The 19517-nt window shown below is 33.4% G+C and overlaps 1 protein-coding gene across 1 annotated transcript; it reads right to left on the reverse strand.

The window, feature by feature from the left end:
- Positions 1–316: 316 nt before the first annotated feature.
- On the reverse strand, positions 317–3508 carry LOC144547736 (putative disease resistance protein RGA3). Its single transcript, XM_078296437.1, has 3 exons — positions 3137–3508; positions 655–2848; positions 317–423 (listed from the first exon to the last, which is right to left on the reverse strand). The coding sequence occupies exons 1-3, from the start codon at positions 3506–3508 to the stop codon at positions 317–319; spliced, it is 2673 nt and encodes an 890-aa protein (XP_078152563.1).
- Positions 3509–19517: the final 16009 nt, after the last annotated feature.

Here is a 19517-nt window from a genome sequence, read left to right on the forward strand (position 1 = left end):
ATCAAATAGTAAATTTATTTCTATCAAGGGTCTTCGAGGGGACTCCTAAATGTTCCTTGTGGGTCAAAGAAAGACATCATCGAATAGAACGCTGCAAAAAAAGTTGGACAAGAGTTTAATTTTGTAGCAGCAACAAGCAAGTAATACAAATATGAAATGTTTATTTGTCAAAACAGGTAATTTTGCAGCTTGATTAGTCAGCAAATCCTACCAAGGCTTATGGTTACACAAAAGCAAAAAAGTTCAGTGGTCTAAAATATAAATATTAAAATAATAATAATTATAATAATAGGAAAATTTATGAACCTGATTTGATTTATTGTAGATCCCCAATTACAATGGCAGTGCAACCGCAGTAAAGAACACGGACATAAGGGATGAATGGCTCTGTCAGGGCAATCTCAACTGATGGAATCAATCCATCTGGCAGAACACAAAGCAATTTACAGTTTTTGATTTCCACCCTTGTAAGTGTTGAAATGCTCTGTCGGCCGATATGTGGCTTTCCATGAGAGGAATCACCAATTAGCTCAGTAGATTCCACCAACTGTAGTCCATCCATTGTTATTGATTTCAGGACTTCACAATAGTAAATTTTCAGTGTAGCCAACATATGATTCCCTAGTCCAGTAATCAACTCAAGGCAGCGACAACCAGAAATCTCCAATTTCTCAAGCTGGGAGGACAGCTGCTCTAGCTGTAGAACTCGGAAACCATGACAATCACAAACAACGAGGTGCTTGAGAGTGTGAAGATTGTTGAATGGAAGAGATTGAATCTTGTCACAGTTATCTAACAAGATTTTTTGAATTGATTGCAAGGACAATGGATCACACATCCATCCCGGCACTGTGGCAGAAGAATAAAATTCTACTCCAAGTTTTTTGAGGTTAGGATGTGGCTGGAGGGATTCTAACCAAGAAAAATCGGCATCATGGACACTTATTTCTGGTCTGAGGGTTATTTCCAGCATTGATTTCGCAGAGTCAACCCACCGACCATTGTAATCAGGATTACAGTTTATATAAAAAGCTTCAAGTTTGCACTTATTTCTCATGTTAGCACGCTGGACATCTTTTAAATTACTCACTCCATTAATAGTGAGATTTCCATCAAGGTCCGTCATATCCTTTAACCAAGCTACATTTCTAACGTTCAACCATGCTTTCATTGTCTTTATTGTTAGAAAATTAACAAGCTCATGCGGGAGATAATTTATTGGATTATCTGCATTAATAATTAATCTCTGTAAGTTACTAAGTGAACCAATACTTTCAGGTAGATATTCAAGTTTTTTGCAATCAACAATTAAAGTCTGTAGATTGTAAAGGAGGCCAATGGATAATGGCAATGTTTTAAGATATGAACACTTAATATCAAGATGAGCTAGATGTTTCAACTCGGAAATGGAATCAGGAATTCTCAAATAATGCCCTTTCAATTCCAATACCCTGAGTGCTTCAAATTTTGTGAGGTTACATATTTGAAGATCTACATAACATCCTCTCATATCGATAGAAAGGGTTCTTAAACCCATCAGATTTTGTTGGAAAACTTCATGTACATATTCAGAGAAACCACCTACATATAAATGACATGCTTCTTGCGGAATGTTTTCCTTTTGAATATCAAGTGGTTGGAACCTCTTGATCTCCACTGAATAATGTTCATTCTCAGAATTAAGTCGAGCAAGATCATGGATTATATCGTGCAACTTACAACGTTCTGTAAATTCACTTGAAAAATCATCAACAAAGGACCTCTGTTTTAACTCCTCATAATATTCAACACCAATTTCTGTGATTCTTCTTTTGCCCTTGGACTCAATGTAACCATGAGAGATCCATAACTCTATCAAATGCATCTTTTCTAATATGTAATCTTTTGGGTACATAGAGCAAAACAAAAAACACGGCTTAAGATGGGGAGGTAAATGATCATAGCTGATCTGAAGTGCTGGGAATATATCATTCGATGAATTTGATTCCCAAAGATCACTTTCTGAAATCTCTCTCCAATCCTCTTCATTTGTTTCATGGCTAAGGAGACTTGCAATCGACTTCACGGCCAATGGCAACCCACCACACTTCCTCATAATATCCTTTCCCATATTTACCAAGTGTGGTGGCATAGTGTAATTTGTACCACTAAATGCATAATGCTGAAACAACTGCCAGCATGAATCTTCAGGCAAGGTAGTAGGACTAAAATAGGTCGTTGTTTGCATGACCTTTGCAACCTTTTTATTTCTTGTTGTAATGAGAATACTAACAACCTTTGCTTCTTTAAAAGGAACCCGGAACAACTCCCGAAGACTTTGATTCTCGTTCCACAGGTCATCTAAAACAAGGAGTATTCTTTTTCCCTTCACAGTTTCTGCAAGCTTCCCTTGTAATGAACTCAACTCACTCAAATTGTAATTGATTTTGGAGACTGATTCAATGGTTGCTTTAGTGAGTCTCCCAACATCAAATTCTTCAGAGACACATACCCACCCACATAAATCAAAGCACCGGGTTACCCTCTCATCTTTGTAGACCAGTTGGGCAATGGTGGTTTTTCCGAGACCACCTTTTCCAATAATCGAAATGACCGAAAAGGGCTTTTCTTTTTCAGATAGTAACAAATTGATTACCTCCTCTATTTCAGCATCTCTCCCAAAAATGCTTGCCTCATCTACCATGTGACCCGTTGGGGGTCGTAAAAGTTTATTGTTCGGACGCCTCGCCCCATCACTCTCCCTTAATTGGAGAGCCTCACGATCCTTCGCAATTTCATCAAATCGACTTCTTATTTTGTTAAGCCGATCAACCATGTCATCCGGAATTTGAACAATGTACTCAATGTACTGTCCAAAAAGAAATGTATATATTATATAAGTATGCCAAAATTCATAATTTGTTAACTTAAAAATGATAAATAGATTGGAAATGTATTATATTATGTGACCACTCTAATGTTAGATTGGAAAAGCTGATAATAACAAGTGACCATACATTCCGGTGGATACCAATCTAGCTAAAAAATAAATAAAAAATTCAAGCATCCTCTATTAAGTTTTAGTACCACACAAGAAGAAAAATAACCCTTGCACAAGTAAGATAATTTTTAATATCTATATGCACGAGGTACTAACCTCCATCTTCTTTCTCTTGTGAGAACCTGAAGCTTCAGAAGCCTTTCTTGCCTCTAGTTGGACACGGGTGACCTCATACCGGTATTCGCCAAGCACATCCTCGGCATCATAAGCGACCTTCTTCAGCTCCTTGAGCCATAGCTTTACAGAACGGTCTCTGATCTCCCTCTCCTCAGCATCGTACAGTGTGGCCTTGATCCACTCCATAGTTCGCATCAGCTTCTCCAGATCCTCCTCAAAAGCTCGAGCACACCCCCTTTCAGAGTTATTAGAATTTGAGGAAGAGGAAGAAGGAGCCTGCACAGAGGCTCTAATTGAGGGGAGCAAATTGGTGGCTAGAGAGAGTACAGAGGTTATCAAACACCCTGCCATTTTGCTTTGTAGATTTCTTTGAAGAGGCTATTAGGAAAGAAGCTTAGATCTGAGTGGTGAATGTGAGAAATGTGTGCAGAGTAAAGAGCACCAGAGGGTTGAGATCTGGGGAGAAGTGGTGTGGAGGAGACTTTGTACAGTAGTAAATGTTTCTTTTTTATTTAATGAGAGTGGGAAACTGGGAATGAATATTTTAGCTAGGTGGAGTGGGGTCACTAATTAATACCTTTACGAAGAAATCTGTGTAGACATCGGACCTAATTTGGTTGGGTTCGATGGGCAATTCTACCATAGGATTTCACCATATTTGAATCGCGAAAATTGACTGGCTTTCTTATCGAATTTGGTTTATTCTCAGACAGACCCGATAACTGCATAAACCCATTTGCTCTTTCTCCTTTCTCACCGCATTTGCCCCGCTCCTCTCATGTGCAAACCCTCCGCCGTCTCTCTCCTCAACGGAGTCTCTCTCTTAGCATGCATCTCTGGCGCCAGATCTCCATCGCGCCATGTCGTAGCTTCTCCGAATTTGAAGCAGGTAAGACAATTGATTAATCAATACAAATTGATTGCAATTTCATTCTGGCACTTGGTCCCAGAGCAGGCTGTAGTGTCATGCATTAATTACTTTCAACATTCTGGCCCCTATCGACAAACATCTTGATCATGAGGTATCAATACATATCACTTTCTTAATTAAATTGTTAAATTTATCATTTTTCCTATTTCATTTATTCCTTACATTTGGGATATTCCCTCAATTTCAATCACGCTCGACAGATGCTAGAGCATTGTGAATACGAATTAGTGAAACTCAAAAGATGTACGAATAATTGAACTCAAAAACTTGTATCAGAAAATAAATATTAGCACCTTTGTGTAAAGTAAGCACTAATTGACAGCTTTAACACAAAGTACCATGCGGATGTGAACACAGATAAATGAAACGGGCTCTGTTGCTTCCTCATTGGGCTATTAACAACTGCTCTATTAAGAACACTATGCTTTGGGTTTGGTGAGAAACTCACAACTGCTCTATTAAAGTAATTTTAGTTTGTGACAGCAAGTGATCGATGTATAAGTTCTACCAAAACATCCTTCTGAAAGATAAAACATTATAATAAAAACAAATGTGTATATTAGAAAAAAGAAAGATTGCAGAGTAGGTAACCGAATGACATAAAATAAAAGGACAAGGGTCCTCTCTTCATGAATCAAGAGGGAATAAAGTGCTTCTCACAGGACAGGACAAAACTAAATTAATAATTCTCAATTCAGGGATGGACATGGGTTATTAACAACGGCTCTATTAAGAACACTATGTTTTGGGTTTGGTGAGAAACCCACTTCCCAATCCTAGAAAAAAAAATTGTCTCTTCTTCTAATAAAACATTCTAATAAAAACAAATATGTATATTATAAAAAGGACAGATTGCAGAGGGGTCTGGATCCGTAACCCAATTTTTGAATCCATCACTCGAGATTGCTTCGCGATTCGAATTCATCTCTCGGGATGTATACGCTCTAATTCGGATAGATTCTCAGACATTCAAACCGGACGGTCCGATCCAAAACCTAAAGGGTTACTTCTCTGGATCTGAACTCATGGCAGAGTGGGTAACCGGATCACATAAAATAAATGGAATAAAGTGCTTCCACCAAAAAAGTGTTTCTTCCAAAATCCAATAAATCATTTACTCACAGTGTGGCGGGTCACTGACACTTCTACTTTGCCTTTACTACCAAATACCAACAATTTGTTTTGTATTCCTATCCTGCACAGATTGTAACTCTGTGAATGCCACATAAAATATGTTATTTTACAATAATGCAAAAGACTTGAGATTTTGAAGTCAAGCAACTCTGTTAGTGCATTCAATCTCTATTCGTCTCTTCTATTCCTCATTGGATGAGCATGGGCTATTAACAACTATGTTTTTGATTTTTTGATTAACCCACTTCCCAATGCAAATTTTTTTTTCTCTTCTTCTATAAAATTTCAACGAAAACGTCCTTTCGGAAGATAAAACTTTCTAATAAAAACAAATGTGTATATTATAAAAAGGAGGGATTGCAGAGTAGGTATCACACACTACTACAAAAAAAATATCGGTACATGATGTGGTGTATAGGTTCCCAAACTTAACCTGAGTAGGACAAGCAAACATGACCAGAAACATTACAGTACAGGCTGATTTTTTGTACCAGTACTGATATTCATATGGGTACCAGATAAGACCGGTAAAATTACTTGACCAGTACAACAACTAGCCAGCACGATATTTCATGGAAGTACTGGCAGATAGAGCCAAAATGTTTGATAGATGGTGTCAGGTGATCAATTTTGATAATGAAATTAGAAATATTTCGATTTGAGAAACTTGATGATTCGTTTTAGGCTTTTAGCAGTATTGTTCTCATACCTTCTCCTGACCAGCTAAGAAGTCATATTATGCAAAAATAATCTCCTTTTGACTCTCATGGGCCATGTTTCTCAGGAACTATGTTGTGCGATATCTCCTAGAATCAAAAAATTCCTTGGCACTCACAAAATCAGTGAACCAGTTTCAAGGGAAGTATGAACAGTTGACTAATACCTGATCCTCCAGTGAAGCACAGTAATAAGAAGAGTACAACAATGTCTAATTTTGTACATATGGCAGGAGGTTGAACAGCTTTGAGCTGAAAGAAATGTTGTTGCTAACAAGATGAAAGCCAAACTCCAACCATCTATTCGCCAAGCTACTGTTGAAGAAGGTAATCCCTAATTCTTTTCCTCCAGTTTCTGCACATTACCAATTATTGCTGTATTGTATACCAAAAAAAGCACTGTCAGCTCCAGTACAGGATTTTTTTCTTTATGCAGGATAACCAATGTTAGACCCTATAATTGCTACAGTAGAATATGAACTTGTTACTGTACTGTCCTTTATTATGGTATCATTATGTACTGGTACTAAGCATAATGTAAGATTTTAATTAATGGTACAGGCTTAGACACCTTATTTTTAGTATTCTAATTTGTTTAAGCATAAGATATCATGTTTCTAGTTGGTAGAAAAGTGATTTGTAAGATATATAAAATAAGAAAAAGATGAAGGTTAAGGTTAACTAACATTTTTTACCAGTGTTAAGATATCATTATTTTTTTGAAGTTACTTTCCATCATAGAAGGAAATATCGGCCGAGACCAATCCGATACTAACGGATTTTGTGTTTTTCGTCCAATTTCTGCCATTCTGGTCCAATTCTGGTCATTATTCATCTGAAAACATGAACCCGTGATTGATTAAATAGAGTATAAACTATGCACATGCTGAAACTCGTCACATTCATTGATTAAATAGAGTATCAACTATGAACCCATGATTGTATTATATTGTATTAGTGGATATGCATATGCATATGAAGATGTTAACAATCCTTCATTTGGGTCTACAATGTCTTCATTCTTTGGTTCCGGACAACAATATCCTCATTTTTATCATAATACAGACGAGGATGAAGTGATCCTGCCAGCACGATATAGTTTCTAACAGTGAAAGAGTGTGTTTATAGTTTTAATGCTTGTATTATATTGTATTAGTGAATTATTTGATTGTAATCATTTATCTAAACATAAATTATTGACAAATTATTTTTTTATCAATTTTTTCCTATTTTTTTAGTGTAAAACAAGCTTCTGGCCAAAATGTTCGATTTTCCGATACGAATCTACCGGGACCGATCCCGATACTGATATTTCCTTCTATGCTTTCCAGCTTCATTTATTTTTTTAAAACTGAACATTGTTAGAATAAGTATAGTAATGTTATACTGTTATTTCTGTATTGTTGTATTGATATCTGAAGCTTTCAGTTAATGAAAGGAGACACGTAGTATGATAGTATTTACTGGTACCATTGATGACTCGGCACCAAATTAATATCCTTTTATGTTAATATGGAAGAAATCTTCATATAAGGGCACAAGTGTCATTTTAATTTAAATGAAATAATTTCTATTGTATTATGTATATTTTCAATAAAAAATCTGAGAAGATTTTAATTGTTTTTCATTTTTATTCCGATCAACAAAGTTAAATTGGAATTCATTTCTATTGAATTCTACTAAATTCAAATCTATTGAACTCCAACACCTCTATTATTCCGATCAGACCCTTAATTTATACAGATCTGATACCAGTATATAACCTTACCAGTATTATTACTCCAGTACAGATTTATCTGTGCATTTAAATGTTGTTCTCTTATATTGCGATAATTTTTGTTCTTTCTTTATGTTAATTGAGCTTAGGCCTAAAGCCCAATATTCTTGTTATTCATTATTTCTTTTCATAATTCTGGTAATAGAAGATAGTTGGTACCAGAACCTGGTTATTGTTCAGTTTTTTTCTTTTTAATATGTGCCTTTTCATGTTAAGCCTTGCAGTTGCAATTTTTTCTGAGTCTGAGTCATGTCTCTTCAGGATTTTGAGTTGGGACTACATTTTTAGTTTAATTCTAAATAATTCTAAATTTTGAGATTTGTATATGCAGGTATACCCTGAAGGAACCCACTTTATGATCCATGGTTTATGAAACCAATAATCTATGACGTGCGGGCCCAACCCCATCTTGTTGAGAGCATTCCTGGTAGCCGTGATCTGCAGATGGTATTTACTCTGATTTATTTCCACTGTTATTTGTTCTAAAACAATTTATTGTGGATCTTATTTAAAAGGGGCCCCGATTACCCATTAGTGGCGTGATTCTGATCCATTTGTTTTATATCAGACAGATTCGTCTGGAAAAACAGGGTTTAAGTCAAGAATAACAGCAGTTATGGACCTGTATTTATTCTTTCTAATTTACTTAATTTTATTTTTATGAAGCGATCTTCATGTATGTAGTAAGTGCTTTGTTACACTAAATTTACAGTCAAATCCATTGCTTACAATTGTGAAGGCTATGCTCAGTACAATTGCTTGTGAGAAATATTTGCATGTGTACATAAAAGGCACTTTCTGAGAAATATTTCTTTTGGCCAGCTCTATTGCAATACAATAAAAGTGTCAATTAAATTGGATTAATTACAAGTAGTTGAAAACTTTTGCTTATAATTTAATTTTTTAGCAATAATTTTTATCAAGTTCTCTTTTCAGAAATAGTTTACTCTATATAATAATGATCACGAACACAACTAAGCCTGATATTACAAAGAATAAGTGACCTTGCTTTGCCATTGTACAATCTGAGTCGATTTATTTGAAATTTATTGTTCATTGTTATTAAAAATAACTTCTTGAACAATATTTTGTTTTGCTAGAAGTGATCTTTCATTTCTTTTCTTTTTTTACTTTTTTCCCTTGTCTGCAATATATTTAACTCTTGTGTGGATTTCTTTTAATTTGAAAGGTGAAAATCGGGCTGAAGGTTATGACGAGACCGTTGCCAGAGAAACTGCCGAGACTGTCAAGGCCGTCGTTGCTCAGTACAATGCTAGCAAGCTCACCACTCAAAGAGATCAACAAGAATACCTATCGATGCGGTCTCTAAGCTTCATTAAAAAACGCTCATGATCCTCCTCGGCAGTTTTAACGAGTCGATTGAGGAGCGCCTTCTTCTTGATAAAACCGAGTCATTCAACATCTACCTCTCTCTGTTCTCCCTCTGTCAAAGTGAGGATCCCGGTTCTCATCCATGCGTAAGGTGGCAACTTCTCAAGCGATACCCACATCAATGCCTCCTCGTCATTCTCCGGCGTGAAAACGTTATCGTCACGCTGCCTCGTTGCCATGCTACCTTGCCTGCTCAGGCTTCCTATTCTCTACAACTTTGCAATTTTTTTTTTTTTTTATCTATTGCTATTATTTATTTCTGTTTACGGAGGTTTTGTTTTGTTTTGTTTTGTTTGTTTTGTTTTCCATCTCATCTAAGTTTAAGTTTTACTTTGTCTCTGTTTTGTTTTGTTTTGTATTTCTTAATTGCTCACCATTAACTCTCTTCTTGCAATAGGATTCCATAACCCGCCTATTTCATTGATGAAACAAATGAAATATAATAGTTTTTATAAAGAATTGTCTGGTGGCAAGAAGGCTGGTTTTTATATAAGAAAGGAAGGCTGCTAGCTATTGATTCAGAGAATCGTTGCACTTCAAATTGATGGTTATTTATTATTAATTTTTTTAATTATTTCCAAAATTATTTTAAAACTCTTTTGTATTTTATTTTTCCTTCTAGACATCAATAGTTAAATAAATAAATCCAACCCCGGGATGAAAACCTCAAGCTAGTCTCAGCAAATTTGGATGTAAAAGTAATTACGAATTTGCTAATTGATATAAGAGGAGGGTTCAAATGCCTCCATGTTTTTGTGCCTCCATCATGCCTCCATCTCTATCTATCATTTTCAAAGTTCAAATAGTCGATCCGAACCGCTCAATCTAACCTCCATACTAAAATATGTTTGGAGACCAAATTTTATATTTTTAGGATTTTTTTTACTATTTTTTTAGATAGGTACAAAATCAGTAAATCTGAACCATCTAAAAACAGTATTTTTGTACCTATCTAAAAAAATAGTAAAAAAATTCCTAAAAATATAAAATTTGGTCTCCAAACATATTTTAGTATGGAGGTTAGGTTGAGCGGTTCGGATCGACTGTTTGAACTTTGAAAATGATGGAGAGAGATGGAGGCATGATGGAGGCACAAAAACATGGAGGCATTTGAACCCTCCTCTTGATATAATAGAAGGGATTTGAGTTTTTAAAATTTCTAAGACAGAACAAATAAATTCATCAATATAATTTAATAGTTGGATAAATATTAATTATCATCAAATTTAATTGTATGACTGAAATTTATTCATTTTTTACTTATAATTGTTCGTCAATTAATTATATGAAATTAATCCATCGTACGTGGTATATATAATTGAATATATGAAACTAGTTACTTTATTGTATAATTATTTATTGACCTTAAAAAAAATTTCAACGTTCAGTCTTATTAATAATATTTTGTCTCAATTTAAAAATTAAGTTATTTCTTCAATACATAATTTATTTCAAGAAAGTCCGAGAACTAAACCTTGTTATTTTTAATTTAACAATGTACGTCAGAAAACGATCAAGCGCGAACATTAAAGATAAGTTTGATTTACTACAATCAAGCGCGAACATTAAAGATAAGTTTGATTTACTACAAGCTTAGAATCTTAAATGACATATAACCGATGCTAATGGTACTAATTTGGATCAGTTGTTACATATAACCGATGCTAATTCAAATATTTAGTAGCGGCTGTTTGACCAATCCAGATTAATTTTGCATTTGTATTACCTGGATCAGGATCGTCTCTAGGTCCGATCCTAATATGAGTAAATAACCAATCTAGATTAGTGTTTTTCCACTAGTGACATCATTGACCTTATCGTCCAACTTGTTGACCGGCACCCTCGGCTCGTCCTTGTCAGATCGTATGGCCATCTTCGGTGGGTCTTCTGTGGCAGAACCCGGTGCAGTATGATAGGTGGTGACGGTGAGAGACTCGTTGGGTTGTGCTCCTTGTGCACCTGACATTGATTTTTTTTTTCTATTTTTTTTGTAACCTGCAAAACTGATACTGATGGAAAAATTGAAATAGCAAATACTGAAACCTCAACTGTTGAACTAGAGTGAAATTTGATTTGTAGAAATAGAACGAAAGAAAATTGGGAAATATTTTATATGAAGAAGCTACTAGCTAAGGGATGATTGGGGGCAATCCAACACGTCGGAGAGTTGACTGACACGTGTCTGTCAGATTTACACTCTGATCGGAAACAACGGAGCATAAGAAATGAGTTCATTTCATTAAAATGAGATGAATAGAAATGATTTTGATTTGAAATTTTCTGATCGGAAACTATTTACAAGTGAGTAGAATTCATTTTCAAGAGGAAAAAAACCATCCATCATATTTGTTGAATTTACAGAAATTGCCATTGTTAGGGTTTCACAGAACTAAGAAAATGAATGTTAAATTGAAAAAAAAAATTTACTGAAGAACGATACAAGTTTGGAGAAAACAATTCGATACCTCGTCGGACCTCCTGATGTGAAGAAAGGAGATCGATTTCACCGTGCAGTTGACGAAGGAAGAGAAGAACGAAGAGGGTAGACAGGTCTTCTCACGAGCAAACAATCAATTCTCGCCAAATACCTACGTTTTGGCGGAGATTTGCTGACGCGATTTGAGGGTCGAAAAGTCGCGTAAATTGAACTCTTCTCTGGCTTCTCCTTCGCTTCCGATCACGAACGCGACATGCGATTCTAATTCTATTTCGCGTTTGTCGCTCCCTTCACCTTTCCGATAAGAGGGTTAAGGATGAAGAAACGCGTGTGATTCTAATTGTAATTGTAATAGCAAAGCACTCTGTTTGGGCCCTGACGCTTCATCTTGGGCCTATAATAAAAAATGTATTTTGTTTCAATTTTAAAAATTGAAGGCCGACAGAAAAACTTGTGATGATCGTTCCACTTGGTCTAATAAAAAATTATCAAAGAAAACAGTCAATTATATCTATTCAGACAATAGTTAAAATAATATAATTTGTATTATTTAGAAGAAAATATTATTTGATAAAACAGCGAGTTGGAATAATATAACATTATACCCTACTGTGATATAATAACAGTAGTAGTAATGTAATTAATTTGTATCATTGTGCTCTATTAATTTCGAAAAAGACGGACAAGAGCACACATTTTTAGAGCAAAACTAGGGTGTGATGTGCTCACCAAGAGAGTTTGGTGAGCACAACTCTAAAAGTATATCGAATCGACTTCAAATTTTGAATCCAAATTGTTCAAATTCATATACTTCATGAGGGATGCATGTACATGCAAAATTATAAAAGTTTTGAATTTATTTGCTACAAAGTCAATCGGTCAATGAAAAGAATATTTTATAAATTGATTTATAAATTTTTTTATATATTTAATTTTTATCATTTCTTTAACCGCTTGACCTTGTTATAAATAAACTCGAAACTTTCAAAATTTTGCATATGTATGAATCATTCATGAAGTACATAGATTTGAACGGTTTGGATTCGATATTTAAAGTCGATTCGATATATTTTTGAAGTTGTGCTCACCAAACTCATTTAGTGAGCACATCCCATCCTAGCTTTGCTCCACATTTCCGCTCCGTTTCTCTCGAACAATTTAGACCATAAATCGGAAATGCATCAAAAATCGAGTCTAAAACGAGACTTTTTTGTTTGGACCCATCTATTTGTCATTGTTGTTCGAAATTGACCAAATTCTTATAAACACAAAAAAATCCATTAATTTGTGAAAAAGCCCAATTTCTGATGTTGATTCAGAAAAGCCCAATTTCTGATGTTGATTCAGAAAAGCCCAATTTCTGATGCTCATTTCAGGAAAGCCCAATTGAAGTGATTGATCAAAGGCCTGATCAGCCTGTCCTGTCACTGTCACTCAGACAAGTTCACAAATCAAATGCTCTTTTCCTCTTCGCTAATCATATTCACAAGTTCACATGCAAATCCATTTTGTCTAGCCGGTCGGTTACAGCGCAAATTCATAAATTCATAAATAATGCTCCCTTTATTAGCGAATTTTTTTTTTTTGAAGGTCAGGGACAAGATGCCCTCCGACATTTGCTGTATTAAAATAAAATAAAGTGTAATATTTACAAGGTCACCTCAGCACATCATATTACATATTGCATAGTCCACATAGCTACCTATTTGGAATAAGATGCTTCTAATAATATACAAAATCCTCTCACAAAATATCTCTCTAAATCACCCCCTCTAGTTGGAGTGATGAGATGCCTATAGAACAGCTTGCCATTGCTTGATATGTGAGGATGCTTCATTTGAAATAAGTAAACAAAAAGAAAAAACAAAGGAAGGAGAAAGCTTAACTTTTCAATAGTTATTTAGTACACCTCTTTTCTACTATATAATCAAGACATACACATTGCCTTCTTCCTAACTTATTACATTGCATACATAGATAACAAGAGGAAACTTTGTGGTCTAGCCAATACCGGCAACACCGAGATCAGGTTTTCCATCAGCTCCGGCACCAAAGAAGGGCCTTATCCTCCAAATTGTTCACCGGCACCCCCGGCTCGTCCTTGTCAGACCTTATGGCCATTGTCGGTGGATCTTCTGTGGCAACACCCGTCCCATTATGATAGGTGGTGGCGGTGAAAGACCCCTTGGGTTGTGCTCCTTGTGCATCTGACATTAATCTTTTTTTTTTCTTTTAATCGCAAAACTGATATTGATGGATTAATAGAAATAGCTAGTACTGAACTAGAGTGAGACATGGTTTGTAGAAATCGAAGAAAGGAAGAGATTAGAGAAAAGATTTAGATGAAGAATTGACTGACACGTGTCAGGAAGATTTAAGTATGGAGGGACGCGTGTAATTGTAATTGCACAGCACTCTATCTGGGCCTTCACGCTTCTGTTTGGGCCTAAAACATAAAATGCTTTTTGGGCCTGTAGCTGTTGGTCCAGTACAGTTAGAGCAGTTAAAGTGAGTCGTACCATCATCTGATAAATCCCAGCCCATATAAAAAATTAAAAGGATAGTATTGCACTTCAAAATACTATTAAATTTCTACCCTTTCCTCTTTTTTGTTCATGCTAAACAGTTGATCTCATATATTATTAACAACAAGCACTTATGAGATATTTAGAGACATTAATTTAAGTACACGAGTAATAAAACGAAATGAAAGAATAAGAATCTCAATTAAGACTAAGCCTAAATCTAAAGAATGATTGTCAGGGCAGCCACACAGAGAAAGTAGTAATAAGGAAGAGAGAATCAGATGCATAACCAAAATCGAAAGTTTTTGTTGATGAAAACAAGTCACTAAAGAAGAACAAATAGGAGATGCATACCTGAAGCGGATCGGACGATAGAGGAATATATCGGGTTCGAATTTGAGCTTGTTGAAATTTTTTTTCCTTTTATAAAATGTAAAATAGGTAAATATGTGAGTTTTCAAAGTTTGGAAGGCTAAAAATATAATTACGAAATTTAGAGAGAAAAATATGTAATTTAATTTTTTTTTTGAGATGTATACTTGAAATTCCCCCTTTTCTTTATTTGGCAACACAACAAAATACCGTATTGCACCTTTTTATATTTAATTTCCTTCAAAATCTCAATTATTTCAATACATTTTGTTTAAAACTTGAACAAGAAGAACGACAAATGTTGATATCAATAATAATCATGGCATAAAACCATACATACACGTGGATGTATAGCACGTTTAGAATATCAAAAATTAAAGAATTTGAATTATATACGAGTTAAAAATTATACTCCTGTAAATTTTGTGGTTCATTCAAAATACCGTACAAACTATGTAACCCGGATACTCCATATAAGGGTCCGTACCTGTATCAATATGCGTCTGATACGGTCACGATACGTATTAGATACACCAGCTGACGTATCGGCCACAATACATATCGGATACTCATATCCATGCAACATAGCATGCAAATAACACAATATGTACACTTCATATCATGCTTTTCCTCCTTTCAAGCTTAGAGAGGGGTGATGCATTAACTTTGTCTTAACACATAGTAAGCAAAAAAAAAAGTGAGACTTAATTTAACATTTAAAAAAAAACGTGAATTAAAAATCCAAACTCAGACTATCAAATTATTTCAGATTGACACCAAACTGATACTTAACCTTCAATTGAAATAGAATAATGAAGTACTTGCCTCAAAAGCCAGTATTGCACTTTAATTTTTAGGTTGACTAATATACAATGTTTCAATTGTGAAGTACTTGCCTCAATTTGCATTTTGCTTTTATACATTAACATTGCTTTAATACATTCATAGAATTTAATTTAGGCCCAAGAGTGGATTTTGGCTACCTCCAAATTCTATATTATTAAAACTACATGGCGACTTGAAGCATTAATTTTTAAAAAAAAATCATAACTTATGTTTAATTTATAACCATAGCATAATATAACTTTTATTTATGAGTCCATACAGCATAATAAATAACATGAGTTGCATGAGTTAAATAGATAAAAATGACTCATATAAAAAATGAAAAGAAAAAAAAAAACAAGCGACGAAGGGAAATTTTGCTCTGAATACATACTGTACATAATTAGATAAAATATAACAGAAAATCAATCTGACAAAAAAAAAATATTTGCATGAATAAGCTACCTACTAAATCCATTTGCAACTAGAGTCTCAATTTGACATCAACATTGTTGGGTACATACAATTGTGACGTGTAGCATATAAATTACATGTAATAAAATTAATACATTAAAATTAATTTATTAACCTTTCAATTTTGAATATATTTTTTATCACTTGAATTTATGCTAAATTAATTCTAAAATTTTAAATTTTCACATGTAGTTATATCATTCGTAAGATAGATCATTTTCAACAGATATAAGTTTTAATGGAGTGTAAACAGATACAGATAATCCGCACTGAATCAGAATCCATAACACAACCGGATACGTATTCAGATATTTTTTTACCAAGAAATGAGCATATATCTGCTAATTATCCGATTAATTAGCAGAAGCCATGCATAGCGGTATCAAAATTTAATCCAGTTAAATCCGTTGGCACAACTTACTTTTTCCCGAATTTTTTATTAATATCCAAAAAAAATATTAAATTTCAAAATCGATACTCTGTTTGACAAGATTTCGAAAACTGTCCAAACTGCTGATTTATTTCCCTGTTTTAGACCGAATTACGGTAGATTTATTTTTTCAGTTTTGGATTTCCAGAACTGGGAAATAAATTTCCGGTTTTGCTTTTGAAATTCCAAAACCGGAAATAAATGTCCGGTTTTAAATATTTTTTAATTAAACGTAAAATATTATAAGTTATTTTTTTATTAAAATATTAGAAATATTTTTTATATATTTTTTAAAATGGATGGAACACTATATAATTTGATTTATTAGAAAGACTGTGACAAATAATCCGGATCAATATTTTTCAGGGTAAATTATGGCTGTAAGACATTAAAATATTTCTTGATATGTTATTGAAAAATAATTTTTTTTGGAATCTGAGTTATCGATCCCGGTTCAAAAGTCAATTTAAGGTAAATACATAAAATATTTGGAATCTTCTATTTTTGAAAAAAAGTTTTTCACCGAAACTTTTTGTCAGAATTTTTTTGTTTTCTAAAAAAATTAAAAATAGAAGAATTCAAATATTTTACATATTTATTTAGAAGTGACTTTTGAACAGGGATCAATAACTCAAATTCAAAACATTTTTTTTTCAAATAACACTCAATGAATTATTTTAATTTTACATACAGCCGTAAAATATGTAGCTTGAAAAATGTTGATCCAGATTATTTTTCACAATTTTTCTAATAAATCAAATTATATAGTATTCCATGTACTTTAAAAAAATATAACATATTTCTAATATTTCAATACAATAAACAAATAAATTATAAACATTTCTGTTTAATTAAAAAAATCTTAGAACCGAAAATTTAATCTCGGGTTCTTAGAACCGGAATTTTTTTTTTGTGAAAAATTTGTGTAAAATTGAGAATTTAATCTCTGGTTTGGACAGATTTCGAAATTTGTGTGTATAAAATATAAATTTTAAAATTTAATACTTTTGTCAGATGTTAATAAAAATTTCTGTACTTTCCCAATGGCTCTTGATTTTCTGAAAGGGCAACCCTTTTCCCAAAGAACACTTTTACCCAAGATTGTTTTTTGATTGAAATTTTTACCCAAGATAATCACGTGGCTTAGGAGAGGTTCTCTTATGTATGATCTTACAAAACTCATTTATTATAATGTTGTGGGACTATTGTATAGACATAAAATCGGACAAAACAATTTTTTTTTTGTGGTATTAGTTAAAAAAAATGTTTTGATTACAAGACTTGTATTATATTATATAAGTAGATTATTTGAGTGAATTATTTATATAATTTAATTATCCGGCAATTATTTGTTTTGTATCTATTTGAATCCGTATTTCTAGATTATCCGTTTCGTATTCGTTTAAAGCATATTTAATTTTGAATTTTGACATATTTTTACTATTTGTATCCGTTTATTAAAATATATATATGAATTTAGTATCAGCATTATCCCCTCAAAATCCGCTCCTTTTACACCCCTAAGTTTTCTTAATGTTTGATGCAAAGCCGTTGAAGAATGATGCCTGGTTATGAATTACATGAAAGACTAAAAGCAAGAAGAATGCAACAACGTATTTGTGTGCTTGTATAAAATGAAATTTTACTGAAACTTCACTTTGACCAGAGCTCAACAGAGAAAATAACAAAATTAAGAGTACTTGACAATGGGTAGAAATTAATTGGTACCCAACGGAACCAGCAGATGAAAAGAATGATTCCCATTCATTTGGGTTGGGCTGCTTTTAGTGGGCCTTATTCGCTATATGGAACATTAATTCTTACCCAAAGTAACCATCTAAGGTTTTTAATTAGTAATGTCGTCTCGAACTTGACATGCTGACCCGTCTCATGTTGGAATCTAAACGGATTCACGGGCCCACCTAAGGTTAATTAAAATTCACTCAAGAATCTCTCCTATTTGTTGGAATTCGTATTCTCTGCATTAACTCAAAAGAGAATCTCCCTCTTTTGAGTTAATACTTCTGCACCGTTCAATACGCTTTAAAATCTGTGCGGACTAAATCCACATTAATATTAAAGGGCCACTGAATTATAGTCTGTGACCAGATTGATTAGGTTTAAAATCAAATGGCCGAGATGTATTAACTCAAAAGATGCTCTTTTGAGTTAATGCAAATGATCCGAATTATATCCGTATCATTTTAATTTCAGATGTATTCATATAAGTTTAAATCTGACCCATATATCCGCATTCAAAAAATAAAAAACAAATATGAATATAATTTTACCACTATTCAATCTGACCGTATCTGATCCGAATGGACGCCCATTGTTTCTAAGAAGCCACCTAAATACATATGGAGCCTTGAATTAAAGCCAATTCAATATATGTGTGGCATTTAAATTTTTTTGTATTGGACTGGTACAAGTAGGTACGTAATTTGAAATGATTGATCTTACTGCAAATTTTGAAATGGTCTACCCTTGGCTTTAAGTGGACAGGTACAACTGGTACAAATTTAATAAGTGAATCTTCTTAATTTATACTTTGTCCTCAAGCTCATAATAAAATATTTTTATCTAGATACTTTCGGCCTTGAGATGTAAGGCTCGTTAGTGGACTTAATTACTTGATTAATCTCAACATTTTTACATAGAATCTCGAAATTAGTATTCAAAGGAACTTAATTTAATGGAACGTCATGTAATTTTAGTTACGTACAATATAATTGAAAATTTTATTTTTAAAACATAATCAATTATGCAACGCCACATTAAATTTAAAGAGCCTGATAATTGTACTCCAAATAAATCCCACAGCGCGTCCCCAAGTATTTAATGTATAACTTTCATTTTCAGCGTGTATATTCAATATTTTAAAATTTTATTTCTAACATTTTAAAATGTTATTCGCAAGTATTTAAAACTCTATTTGCAAGCAACTAAATTCTAAATCTGTATAGTTATAACTTCTAACTACTTTTGTATTCAAGCCAAAAAAGAAAATATTATTTTCACCCACAGTTTTTTTCCTTCGATAATTCTCGTCCATTTTTTCGATAATCTGTGATGAATTTGTGAATCTAAAAATACAAATATTTTTTACTCAATTTTCTCAGAGGTTTAAATAATGGTTGTATACTGAGGTTTAAAAGGTAAAAAAATTAAAGTGCTCATGGGATTTACTTTTAGAAAAAATGATTTTAAAATAACTCAAAAGTATTTATTCATAGATCTCATCTGAAAGAGAAAATCGAGTAGAAAATGCTCGTAGTTTTATATTCATAAATTTATCACAGATTGTTGAAAAAATGTATGAGAATGATCAAAGAAAAGTTAAAAAA

The sequence above is a fragment of the Carex rostrata genome, chromosome 32, assembly GCF_964058835.1.
Source record: "Carex rostrata chromosome 32, lpCarRost1.2, whole genome shotgun sequence".
Classification (NCBI taxonomy): Eukaryota; Viridiplantae; Streptophyta; class Magnoliopsida; order Poales; family Cyperaceae; genus Carex; species Carex rostrata.

Excerpts from the sequence above, each read along its gene's own strand:
- LOC144547736 (XM_078296437.1), bottom strand. The coding sequence starts at position 3,508 with ATGGCAGGGTGTTTGATAACCTCTGTACTCTCTCTAGCCACCAATTTG. Across the intron at positions 2,849-3,136 it reads ACAAGAGAAAGAAGATGGAG|TACATTGAGTACATTGTTCA; the intron begins GTTAGTACCTCG and ends CTTTTTGGACAG. Across the intron at positions 424-654 it reads TGAGAAATTGGAGATTTCTG|ATGGATTGATTCCATCAGTT; the intron begins GTTGTCGCTGCC and ends GTGTTCTGCCAG.